Raw genomic sequence first — 13,782 nt, 5'->3', positions numbered from 1 at the left:
TGTGCATGAGTCACAGGTTCTACTGCTAAGCTACATGCTGTGCCCCTAATTCCAGGTCTTTCTAATGCTCTCCACAAGTTGTCCTTTCCTTATGGATAACCCCCTTCTTTTCACTCCTCTGCCTGAACTCTTGCAGAAGAACCAGGTTGTTGATTCAGGGGGAATGATGTTCTGTTGCATTGTAATTACTCATAGATTTCAGCTGGTGTCATGACTTTCCATTGCTTTTAACACACCCCCTTTTTATGTTCAGTACTTTTTCATTCTGTTTTATTAAACAATTTATGCACAGCTCTGGTTTGATTTCTTTGGATATTTGGACTAGATATGGTGGTATGGACATCTGGGGAGAATTTCATCCCAATGAAATATATTTACTAGAAGATTGCGGATGTGTTTAATACTTATTTTACCATCGGTATGTGCTTTTGTCTGACCTGTAACATTAGTTCTGATTTGATCAAGGACCTATCAGCTTTGTGAGATCAGCTCATGTCTGCAAATTGAATAAATTAAGCTGTGTAAAAATCTACAGTATTTTCTATTGAACTGGAGGTAAATACAAAACAGATGATAAAAACCATTTAAGACTAAACTCGGCTCATCCCTCATCATTTAATAGCATAAATACGACTGTACATTTTCAACAATTTAATGAACATTATTGTCATTACAGTGGACAGAAGCTAAAACAGGCAGTTACAACGCAATATTCCACATTTCTCCTTCAAAAACATATAAAAAAACCAAGAAAAAAAGACAACCAAACGGAGGGATTTGCATGGAGGTATGAGGAGATAGTGACCACTCTATTCCTCAGCTTGTGCCCGACGTTTGGTGGCTTTCTCTCTCAACCTCTCTGCGTAAAACTTGAAGGACTCCTAGAAAAGGTAAAAGAAAAACAAATTCAGACAATACATAAATCCAACAAACCGTGTGTTCGTTTCAATTTGGCATCTTTGAAAAAGTAAGCAGTACAGAAACCCTCCTGGGTCGGTCTAAACAGCCTCCAACAAGGTTGTCTCGTTTCATCTTTAAATCCTCATTAATACACAAATGAGGGATTTGTAGCTCATTCCCCAAACACACACTTCCGTCCGTTGACTCGTTCCTGGATTATTAATCAGCGCTTTGATCCAAACAGAGTGTTTGTGTTGGGTGTTTTTTATAGCAGTGAAGGTGAATGGAGGTGAGAGTTTTTCTGCAGATTACACCTGCTCCTTACAACTTAACGTTTGCCTATTAACGCGGTAAGTAATGCCGATAAACGGCTGCGCTTGGTGTAAACAGCGAGAGTGATCCTGGCAGAGTTTCAGATGCCTTCAAAGGGTCAGCTTGCCCTAATTGCAGAAACTTATTTTCTCACAATTATTGTTTGCACCCTATCCTTAACTCACTCAAACCTTGATATGGAAAAGCTAAACAAAAAATGACATTTTTTTTAAACTTATTTGTAGAAACGTCTGAATCGTATAAATGTTCACCTTCCCCTCTCCTTGCAACTTTCCCTATCTCCTCTGCTTATAACGCCAGCCATCACTTAGCTACGCTGACACTCTGTGAATTATGCAGGACCTCCTCTACTTTCATCTCTCTTTTTCCTTCTATCTTCATCCTGCAGGTGAGTGATGGGAAGGTAAGAGTCGGCTTGTGGTCCATACCTGCCTCCAGGGGCAAGGCATCACAGTGATGCTGCAGAAACGTCTATTTCTGTTTGCGTCTTGTGCTCAAAATAGGGTCACATCAGCTTTAACAAAATGTTCAATGTGCTGAAATGCTCAAAAACACCATGAGCCAGAAAAGAGAGAGGCTGCTGCAGTGTGACACCTTCTCGCTTACACAACAGGCAGCGCGTGCTGCGTTTCCTGAGGGGATCATTTCTGACACACTAAGTAGCCACCAGCTGCGGGCCTGTGCAGGACTGCTTCTTCACATTACTGCACAAAGGCATGCATTAGGACACCAACCGGACAAGTGCCAGCCCTGCTTAGGCGGGTCAAGGCGTGTGTTTGTGCAGAGTCGTGTTTCCAAAATGTTGATCATACTAGGCTGGCAGCGACCCAAACGATCCCTGCTTTAGGTTTAGGGATGTTGCTAATTGGCCAGATAAACCAGAACAAAATGAGAACACAAACAGCCTGGTACTGTTTTCATGTCTTGGAACAGCTGTAACACAACGCTTATACTTACAAGCTTCGCAAGCTTTTAAGGTGTGACATTACAATAACAAACAGATTTTTCAGGATTTTACAGTTGTATTAAAACCCCAAAGCATTTGAGACAAAATATTTAACTAGAAGCTGGATTTAAGTAGCTCCACACAACTAATATTACAAGTGGTTTCTCCAAAGTAAACACAAAACGCCACTTTAAATGAGTACTGTCAAAAAGGATTAAGCCCCCCCTCATGATAAGCATCGTTAGTACTTAGCAGAGCAGTTTTTGCTGTTATGACCTGTTTTGCCAGACAGCAGTTTCATGCAGCATTCCTGGTGTATCTCAGGCAGCTCCTTATGAGCAGCGGCCTTCATTACATTATTATTCTTGGGTTTGCGTGCTGCTTCTGACTATGATGATATTTTCCAGGACTTTTTCTAAAACCAAGCCTCAGCTTCCTCACAGATGGTATAATCTTTCCTCCAGGGTTTCTTGATCCTTTGTTGACTCTATCTTGCCCTTCACATACTGCAGGCCTCCAGTGCCCGAGGAAGCAAATAGCTTCCCATAGCATCCCTGAGCCACCACCATGCTTTACTGTAAGCAGGATGTTCTTTTGAATGTGTGCTTTTTTCTTCTTTCTCAAGGTATGCTGCTCATATACCGCTCATTCAAAGGCCCAAAAATAGTTTTAATTCATCGCTCCACCAAACAGTATCCCAAAATCTTTCTGGCTTATTTATTCAGTTGTGAGCAAACTGGAGCTGGCTATTCATGTGCTTTTGAGTCAGCTGTGGTGCCACAAGTGGCCTTTATTTTGCGTTAAGCAAATGGGGTAGAGAGGGGGGAAGACATGCAGCAAAGGTCCCAGGGTCGGGAATCGAACCCAGGATGGCTGCATCAAGAACTCATATCCTCCGTATATCATGCACACGTTCTCCCTCTACACCACACACCGCCTCAGTTCCACACTTTGACTTCTCCAGACTCACCTTCTCAAAGTTCTCATTCAGTTATTTTAAGCAGATAAAAATAAAATGGAAAGGTTCACAATGAATTTATGATAATGAAGGAAAGAAGGAAGGAAAGGAATGAATTAAAGAAGGAATGGAGGAAGAACAAGAAAAGGAAAAAAGCACACAAAAGAAAGGGATACAGGAGGCAAGAAAAGATGGAAGAAAGAAAAAAAGGAAGGGATGTTTTGCAAGGAAGAAAGGACAGAAGGAAGTCGGGAGGTAGGACATGAAAGTAAGGGACAGAAAAAGGACAGACAAGGAAAGAACAAAGAAAGGATGGACAGAAAAAAGACAAGGACACAATGAAAGAAGGATTGAAGGAAAGTCTAAATAAAAATATTTTTTCATATTCTTGTTATCTTTTGAATTGGGGATGGCTGTTGAGTCTATAAGATGTTCTACGAGACAGATTGGCCAATATAACAAGTTCTCTACCAATACACATAATAAAAAAAGCTGAGTAAGGGTTTGTATGAATGAGAAACAGAGTAAAGCTGTTCTCAGAACCCAAATAAGGTTAAAAGGTCACGTCATTTAAAATGTGTTCATACCAAAACAAGCTTGTAAGACCAGTTGATCTAAAAGGTCTTGAAAGGATTATTACTGCATATGACGCATCCAGTTAACAGAGATCTGATGCAGCTTTCAGGTCGCATACAGAAACAGGAATGAGCTGCAGAGGTTTTCTAACATACATTTGACCCCTAAACTCCAAATCAGCTGAAATGATTTTCCCCAACCTTCATAAAGAGATAATAGGGAAGCTTGCAGCACAGAAGACTACAAGTGTGAAGTCATACTGGTAATATTACAGTCACAATTGTTAGCAATTTGGTCTTTTTCTTTCCTCTGAATCAAACATCATCCATGTGCTGTCGTTATAGTTTAAACCAGCTCCTTATTAACTCACAGGGGGCTCAGAGAAGGGCGCGGTCTCTCCTGCCTCGCGGTAAAGCCCAGCCAGCCGCTTGAGTGACAGCTCGTCCACATGAAGCCCCTCTTTCTGCATCTGTTCGTACAGAGTCTTGGCCGACGGTAAGTCCTTATCCAACACTGCCAAATCAGAGGGGGGAATAGATAAATTAGTAAGAAGATGGATAAAAGAACTAAAAAATAAAGAAATTCTTGTTTAAAGGTGAAATAAATGTAACCCAGTGGTAATAATATTATATACACCCAAAGCAGAGATGACTTATGAAATGTGTGGAGAGCATTTGTATTCAAACCCCTTTAATCTAATACTGCTACATAATGTGGAACAACGTACTCTGGTTGGATGACAGTAAAATTAGCTTGTTGGCCTACAAGTAAAACACAGCATGAGATGGAAAATATTAACATTATTTGATTATAAAGATATCATACATCATGATACATGGTGGTGGCAGCATCATGCTGGGGAGATGCTTCTCTTTAACAGGGAAGTGGGTCAGAGTTGATGGGAAGATGGATGCAGCTAAATGCAGGGTCAAGGTTCTCCTACCAAAATCATTTGGAAACGTCTAAACGCATTTGACCGTATGTAACTACAACAAGAGAAAATAATAAGGGATAATCCTGGTGCAGAGAAGAAAAGCACAGAGAATCAATCATTTCTCCTTCTAAAGCTGCCAGGACCAACTAACAAACAGTGATTGGTATCAGAAGACAAAGTTCAAGTAAAAAAAGAATCAAAGTGGAGAAGAAAAATCAAAACAGAGTAAAATCTAATTTGAAGAGGTTTGAAAATGAAAGAGCCTAAACGTACGGAGCTAGCGCAGGTTGAGTTAGCATGCTATGCTAGTCAGAGGGGTAACTGATAAAAGAATATGTGTTCAGACCACTACACATGTGCCTGCCTGCACCATGCATTGTTAATGATTCAGTTCATGTTGACCTAGTGACCCCTGGGCTGCTTCAGCCCATTCATGTTGGCGTGTCCTACCGTGACATTTCATCAGGTACGCGTACAGGACCTCCTTCTCTGTAAAGTCTGGAACCAGGCTCATCAGGTTCTTGATCTTTCCAGTCTGTGAACACCAACAGTACATTGTTTGGTTTCTGACAGAAAAGTAAGATCATTTTTTTTGGGCCAATCAAAATGTGCTTTTTGCACATTATGATTGAATACAATTATTATTATTTAATTTACTTATTTTTCTTCCATATATCTCATTACTATTTTCTTGTGGTTATTAAAGTATTAAATATGAAACCCCAGCTGAGATGATGTTGGATTCTGTAATAAATAAATGCCATAGATATACACATTACTCACAGTTCCAGTGAGTACAGGTAGAATTGTACTAAATGCATGAAATATTGGCATTAACATCGGTATCGGCCAATGCTAATCATTTATTGACCATGTGGTATTTCAAGCAATGTCAGCTGTCTGGTTGTTTTTTCATGGTTTCAAGAGGGTGAGGAAATATATATATATATATATATATATATATATATATATATATAAAATAACAATGTTAATATCGGATATTGATATGGGCTTAAATTTTCCTATCGGTGCATCCGTACTTTTGTATTTCCCTCCTTATATTTTCCATTTCACTTTAATGAGGGAGCAATTAAAAGCTTCGTATCCTTGGAAAAAAAACATTAATGGTGAAAATATCAAACATTTATGATGAAAATGGTTGGAAGGCTGAATGTAGATTGAAAAGTATCAACACACTAAAGAAATCAGTTATGACACAGAGATTATGGAAGCTAAAAAATGTGAATGATGGGTTCAGAGATCAGTACAAGGTGCATTTGTGGAACAAAATGCAGGGTTTCTTCAGTTTTTTACTATTTCAGATTTTCATGCAGTATTTTTATAAGACTGTAGAAATTTGAGCCCAAAATAATTACTCGAGCTCCTTTGAATAGTAGCGTCTCATTATCCATACACTTAGCAAATAAACAATACGATGCTAAATCTAGCTTTCGATTTTCTAAGAGTGGTAAAGGCCCATTTCAGTGCTTTTGTTGCATCTGGACTGACCTACAGCTCAGCTTTATTTCTAAATCTAATTCTTGAACTTGTCAAAATAAAGAACATCCAAGACTAAATGCTGATTCTTTGAAGCCCAGTTTGGGAGGTTTAATACCTTTATTTTGTTTACAAAAATTCATAAAAGTGCTTTGTTTGGCAAAGACAATGCTTGTCAATTTAATATAACTCAATGGTGAACCCAGTACAATTATTATGTATTAGGGTTTTTGTACATTGAAGGAAAAAAAGTGTGGGAAGACAAAATTCTTGGAAAAGAAAACAACAAAACAATGGAGCAGCCCTTCAGAAACTGCTGTCAGCTAACATTCTTTCAAGTAAAAGCTGTAATCTGCCAGTTTCTGACTGACAGAATGCATTTGCAAAAGCTGAACTCCCTGAGGAACCCCATCGTGACTGTACCTGTCCAGGACTCTGAGCCTTCTGAGCCACGAAGGACAGCAACACCTCCTTCTGTTCAGCCAGAGCGTTGCAGCGCTGCAACGAGACAAGACAGGAAATAGGAGGCAAGTTTGATCCAGTCACTTTCACGCCATTTACAGAGGCCAAGACCACTTTTCAACCTGTGACCTTCACTATGTTTCAGTGGATAAACTCACATGCCCCCCCCCCCCCCCCCCCCAGCACAGCCACACATTCACATGAGCACTTGTAACATTCACGGTTACACTCAGGTTAAGGGATAATTACGGAACTACTCGTTTCTTTGTGAACCTACATGTAAAGCACTTTTCTCATCAGAAAGCGTAATTATCATCACTTAGTTACATTTAACGCCATTTCTACTAGTCAGAGTAATTACACATGGGGGCTAAGATGGACTGTTCATCCACCGATCGTCTCCTGTTAAGCTTTAAGACTTAGAAAGTAAAAAAAAAGTTAGAGAAGAGAAAGTGATTTTGTTGCAATCCCAGCCTGTTCATCCACTAGTGGGATTTTATTTATAAAAGAACCACTTTGTTCTAGTTAGGCAATTATTACACAGGTATCGACAAAAAAGAGGGGAAAGACTTTTCTGAGAGTTTTCATATCATCAGGCTAAGATTTATTTATTCCAAACAAAGATAGCTTGAGGCTTACATTTAATTTCAATATGAAAATATGAGCGTGTGTGTATTTATATAATAAAACAATGACTAAGTCAGTGATGGTGCTGGGGGCACCCGTATTTTAACAATGAGTAGAGCTAGTCTTGTCTGTTTTTTCATATAGATAAAACTTGAATGTGCACCAATGTATCTTTAGAAACACAGAGTGCGTCTGCATGCAAAACCTAAAGTCTAAAATGTCTGATTATATGATTGGATTGTATGAATTAGGTAGAGTATATAATTAAATCTTTGTACCTCCAGATGAACTAGAACAAAGTAAATATAGTTAATTTAACCTCACCTCCCAATCACAGATGAATTAAATTACCGGAAATCTTTTAATTTTATTTTTTAAGTTTGTTTCATTTTCTAAATCTAAAGATAATAGAAAAAATGAAATGTTAATTATATTAGGATCTGACTCGTACTTGCAGTGACAGTGGGTAAAGCCCAGTTTTTACATATAATGATATATCAAACATCTTTCATGGGAAGGTAGAAACACGTGAATTATACAGTGTGACAACTGAGTTGTGTGTTTGACTCATTCCAATAAAAAATGTTCTTATAATGCAGTTGTCTTGCATGTTTTAGCAGGAGATGCATTAGCATAGCTGCATACCGCCCGGTTTCTCTTGGCTGAGCATCAGTGAGGTCTGATTACAAGCCAGTCGTAAACTAACGTGTTTCACTCCTCCGATTTGTCCACAATTAAAAGCGAGTGGCCTGCGAGACTTTAAACAGCACTGCACACACAGACACACACAAAGCAAGCAGCAGTCTTTAGGAGTCACTAAAGTGGCAGGACAGCTTTAGTACAATCACGCAATTAGACCAAGACTACATCTGAAGCAACTTTGTTTCAGTTTCTCACTCCCCACTCTCTACTTTAATTTTTTTCTTCCCTTGCCACATCTTTGTCTCCCTCAGCAGCGACCTCCTACCCCACTCCTCTCACATGCTGCCTAAAAGCCCACCGTATCTTGGGAATCCTCCCTTCCTCCTCCTAAACCATCCATTCCTGCACACACAGGCATGTAAGCAGCCGCAGACGAGTTTGTTAAGCGCCCTCCTCTCCACCGAATCTCTGCTTAATGACCGACTCCATCCCTGCTGCTCCCCACCGACCTCACCTCCTTCTCTCCTGATAGCCTTGTCATCATTACGGGCCGCTTGCCTACTTAAAAGCTTTTCAGAGTTTTGGTCCTGCTTCACTTGTGATGGGATGGAGGAATTCAGCTGCTACCCTCCAGTGACCCTGGAAGAGCGGCTCGGAGAATAAGGGAGGGGGCGGCAAGGAGTGAAAAAGCGGCACACCAGCTTATTTCGGGTCTCGACTGCAAAGTTAAAACTCAAACTTTAACTGGAGATGCAAGCAGGAGAACATGTTTTACATCAGTCTTTACTGGGTGGTTTTACTCTCTAAATACTGTCTGAAATGTTGTCAGTAGATCTTTTATCGCTTTATATTTATAATGAAAACTCATCTTTTAATTGGTTTGGTACCCTGTTACATTTATTGCTAATATTTTGTTAGATTTAGAGAGACTTTCTTATTAGGTAAATAATATAGTTGCCAAGGGGCAGTTCAGATTGATTTTGAACTTATGGTGATTCTGTGGAGAGGTTTTGAGCAGATAGTAACATCCCTGTAGCAGATAGCAGCCAGACTGGAAAGAGCAGTAGGTGGTTTGTCATTGTGGTGCGAAGACCAAAGCAGATTTTTGCCATCTTAAAATAGCCCCAGTCTCAAATTAATCAAAGCAGTTGAAGTGAATGCTAATTTTCTAAGTTTTACCCTGCATCAAAGTCTTTATTTAATATAACTGTTTTTGTAAATCCCTCTGCAGATTTGGTAGGTCTGCGGATATGTAAATCACTTCTGAGATTATCAAAAATTCTACGATAGGTCTGACTTTTAGCTCGTCTTTACACGCCAAACGTCTTTTTCCCATCGTGGGTAAGGTACTAACTGTTCATAACTTCTCCTCAGAACCCTTCTTAAAAAAAAAGCCGAACTATCCCTTTAAAATCCAGCAACCTTACTTGGTGTTTAAATACAAATAAAGATTGGAGGAGTAAGTAATGTATCTTTTCATTAACATGAACATTAGTCAGGAATCCCTGTTTAAGGATCGAAAAGAATAATCAGCGGGTCTCAGAAAGGGGTGAGGGACAGACCCATGTCTGATTTATCTGTTTAACTCTCTCTGCGTTGTGAAAAAGAGAGGTTGTCAATGACCTAATTTACCAAATCTTCAACAGTTTGACAATAAATTACCTGTTTAACTCTATACTTAAGTAAAATACTGGAAGAAAATGTTAATTTTTTTCTGCAGGGCAGCTGCCAACAATATTCTTTGGCAACACAAGGTTTTATGAGCTTATGATGATTTTTGACTCGCAAACATCAAAGTAATATCCATGTGCCTGTAACGCTGTAACAGACTGCAGCTAAGTGACAACGAGGTTTAATGTTCGTCACTAGCTTAGCCAAGAGGAAATAAAGTCTTCATCTGAATGTTTGTGTTTATCTCAGAAAGTCTCCAGCTCTCATGCACCTTTGTCTTCTCCATCACACCCTTCTCCCTCCACCTTTCATCCATTTAGGTGCTACATATTCATGTCCCAAAGCACAGCGAGAAGTCACTGAGCTGTAATGGATGAGCTATGATGAATAAATGAAGTAGCAATGGCCCAATAAAAGACCACTGGTCTCGGTGGGTACAAAGTGGGCAAAGCTTTTCCTCACAAAAATGTGAATCTGGATAAATAACCCAGTGAGTGTCTCCACCATGACTGGGATCTGACAACTGGGTGAGCTCAACTGGGATACAGAGGGAATTTAAAATCAGTTCCGTTTTTATTCTGGACTTATTTCACCTTACATATCTTAGCATGAATTAAAACAGTTCCACATACAAATGGAGAATACATGGGGCAGATGACCAAAAAAAAAAAAAAAAAAAAACACCAAAAAAATCTCCAATCTGAATCAAGCAGGACATAAACAGTACCTACACTGACCATCTGAAACCAGAAATTAAAGCAACAGATGATTTTACACGTCTTTGAGGAGGGGAAATATTTCTAATTCTGAAAGCATGTGTTTCATTCACTTTATGTTTAAATTGTGAGCAGGACAAAAACTAAGAGGCAGCAGAGGAACAATTCCCATGAAAGCTGCATAATGCCCTGTTATTATCTCAGTTCCATCTAAATTATGCTTAAACATGCTCAAATGTCTTGGCTCTTTTTTACACAGCGATACTCACAGCCAGCATAAATTTGGCATCATCCACTTTGTCCAAATCCAGCAGTTGCAGGAAGAGATCTGAAGCTGGTCTGTAGCAGGCAAAGTGATTGGCTAGCCGCTCTGCCATCGCACTCACTGCAGCAGCACACAAACATACAGCTCAGTTTGGATTTTAAAATCAATACAATAGAGGTCTGGAAATGAACTAGTCATGCTTCTATTATCCACAGCTCCTGTGTGCCTTACATTTGTCCAAAGCTTTGTCATTTCCAGACTCCAGGACCTTTCTGAAGACAAAGGACATGCTGGCGTTGGAGCTGTTTGGATTTGTGTAGATTCCATCAAACAACTCGACGGCTGACTCCACATCGCCACTTAAAGAGAAGAAGAGCAGGTTAATTCACTCATTGTTTTACTAAAACTCTCATTTTACTAAAGACTCAAACAATGTCTGAAATTAGTAACAACTAATGGCATCGCTTCGGTTAAAAGGTGACGGTTTTTCACTTGGAAGCTTGATCTGCTGCACAATATCCATCAGCTGTACAGAGAACTGCAGAAAAAACACCAAATTTATCACAACCACTAATCTCTTGAGTGCAGGAGGCCTTTTTTTCCCTGTATGATTCATTGGTCAGGGTAAAGTGGTTATCAAAAAATCACTTCTCTAAAAACACCAACATCGGTTGGTGGAATGAAAATTTGTAACGAGCCGTTCAATCAACTAGCAACAGAAATCAGCGACTTGACTGGCTATGGCAGTTCATCTGCAGTTTAAATACTTTTTAATAAATGCATTAAAACTAAAAACTCCCACCTTTGAGCCTGTAAATGCATAAAATAAACTGCATGGTATTTGATGTACTTTGTCACACTGAGATAATCAGATCAAGGCTGGGTTCATATGCTTAGATAAATAAATGAGGTTAATCCTGTAATCCCTTCATTTTAGGCTAAAGTTAGGCTGAACCCCATTTCTTAGGTTTATACCTACTCCTGGTACTAAATTCAGGTAGGAGTTAAAGTACCCGCAAAGAACTCCTTCAAAGAAGCCAATACATCATCAGCTCTCGTTGGTCATTACTACATAAACATATGCAACTTAATATGAGTAATGTCAATAGTTATCAATATCATGGTTATTTTAAAGCTTGCTGAGGAAGAACAATAATAATGCCAACTATATCCTACTGAAACAAATTTAGTCTGATGTATTCAAGTACTTTCTCCTCTGCCTTTACACACCTGAGCTTGAGTGACATCCCATACTTAATGCATGGGCGTTAGGGGCTTGGTGATGAATCTCCATGAAGTTTTCTACCCACTGTTCTTGAACTAATCTGGAGACCACATGAACATTGGAGGTCTGTAGCTACTGACTCTGCTGAAAGTTGATGACCTCAGCAGACTATTGTCTCCAATGACCCGAGTTGCTGTTGTTCCCCAATCGCTTCCACTTCCACATAATATTTAGTAGTGAGGACATTTACTATCATGGTACCACGCTGGAGTTTCCTGAGCTCCAGAGTGCGACCCATTCTTAGATAAATGTTTGTAGAAGCAGTCGGCTTGGCTAGGCGCCGGATTGGATGCACCTGCAACCACGAAGTGATCAGAACACCTGAATTAAATGGAGAGGGTAAGTGAACATCTTTGGCCATCTCACTAAAATTCTACATCCAACAAAATATCACCTTGTTTTTCCCTGATGTTGCTTTTTGGACAATATATGTTTTATAGAGAAATACGGAAATGTTTTTTCCTTTTCTGTTTTTTGATAAGAACTGAAATCATATCGAACAAAATGACTGATTGTTACGCATTAAACTACACATTCTAATGGTTGTTGCTGTTGTGGTGAAATAATAAAAGTCTTGGATCCTTGTTATTAATATTAATCAACAGCAGCGTTTCCCCTCCCATTATCCTAGGGGGCGCTCCCCCTAGGATAATGCTTCTTTTAGATTTAAGTTATTAAAAATCATAGTCCCTGTTGTGTCATTTTCATCCTCCCTCTGGGATAAGAACTACTAATTCCTGACATTTCTGCAATGTTTTTTACACTGAGGTTGCCACAACCAAAGCACAACAAATATAATCCAACTCAATCTGGCAACCTGAGCTCAGTGCTAACACTTTCCACTACCTGCTCTCTCTCCCTGCCCTAAACAGCCGAGATGAATATTTAACCAACGGTGTGTGCGCACAGCATCGTGTAGAAACATGGGAATATATCCACGCTGATTGTTGCGACTGGGACCGTCTGAATAATTCAGCAAGGGGGCCCCTCTAAATGTGGCACCAGGCTTCCCGGACCGGCCTGGTTCTCCGCTGAAGCTCTTAACCAGTCAGCTTGACTCAGATACAGCAGTGGAGCATGTGTCAGAGGCGCTCAGAGCGCAGTTCACGGAGGTCAAGGTTCAAACTGACAGGCCATCGCTGCGATGTCCAATCAGGCGTAACATCACTGTGTTATTTGGCACTTCCTGTTGTCCCTCCAAGTTGGTTGCTGTTGGAGCCGGGGGAGCGTGCTAATGCAGCAAGTGGTACAATAAAATTTTGATGCGCGATGCGTTTTATTATTTTGTTCTCTTTTGTTTGAGGCGAAGCAGAGGACGATGGGCCCATGAATAAACCTATTATGCATGTGTTTCCTTTTTGTTCTTGACGCCTCACTCTCCTTGTAAGCTTTTACTGTAAAAGTGTGTCATCCCCATTTCTCTCACACTGCCGGCACTCTATTAAATTATTATGTTTGTTTAAACAATAGAAGAATAGAATCACTTTAGACTCAACTGAAATGGCATTTTATTTTGTTTCTCATCCAACATGCAGTCCGGCTTATCTTAAAGTCCTTTAGAGTTCTGGTCCCAACTTTTCATTCACTGATCATGGCTACGAATGCCACTAATTTCTGCCGAGGGAGTGGAATGAATATACAAAATACAACTTCAATGTTTTTTGAAAACAAGAACTGGGGACTAAAGTTTGAATGTAATGCAGATGGTCTCTAAATTACAGAAAATGGCTCAAACAGATATCCCCTCTAACGCCAGCCCCTCTAATGTCCAGCTCGACAAGGACAAGTCAAAAGGTTTTACAGCCGAACAAGAAGGGCTGTGTACTCAATTCCTTCTTTAAGAAAAATCATTGAAGATATAGGTTGGTATCAATCCACCAAGAAAAAAAGAATGGTCCAACTCTTTAAAGACATCCACACTAATGATGTATGCACACCTTTGACTCAATATCAGTTCTTATGTGTAGGAC

At 39.7% G+C, this 13,782-nt stretch overlaps 1 protein-coding gene across 1 annotated transcript in view; it reads right to left on the bottom strand.

Moving 5' to 3' along the window:
* Positions 1-596: 596 nt before the first annotated feature.
* lrpprc (leucine-rich pentatricopeptide repeat containing) overlaps positions 597-13,782 on the bottom strand; it is an 84,053-nt gene continuing 70,867 nt past the window's right edge. Inside the window, exons 33-38 of the mRNA XM_047351713.1 lie at positions 10,759-10,886; positions 10,532-10,647; positions 6,568-6,642; positions 5,098-5,182; positions 4,084-4,226; positions 597-881 (exon numbers count right to left, since the gene is read on the bottom strand). Of these exons, the coding sequence (XP_047207669.1) occupies positions 810-881; positions 4,084-4,226; positions 5,098-5,182; positions 6,568-6,642; positions 10,532-10,647; positions 10,759-10,886 (619 nt within the window). The 3' untranslated portion in view covers positions 597-809. The remainder of the gene's footprint in view (positions 882-4,083; positions 4,227-5,097; positions 5,183-6,567; positions 6,643-10,531; positions 10,648-10,758; positions 10,887-13,782) is intronic.

The sequence above is a fragment of the Girardinichthys multiradiatus genome, chromosome 22, assembly GCF_021462225.1.
Source record: "Girardinichthys multiradiatus isolate DD_20200921_A chromosome 22, DD_fGirMul_XY1, whole genome shotgun sequence".
NCBI classification, from domain to species: Eukaryota; Metazoa; Chordata; class Actinopteri; order Cyprinodontiformes; family Goodeidae; genus Girardinichthys; species Girardinichthys multiradiatus.
This window is presented reverse-complemented; position numbering and strand designations above follow the sequence as displayed.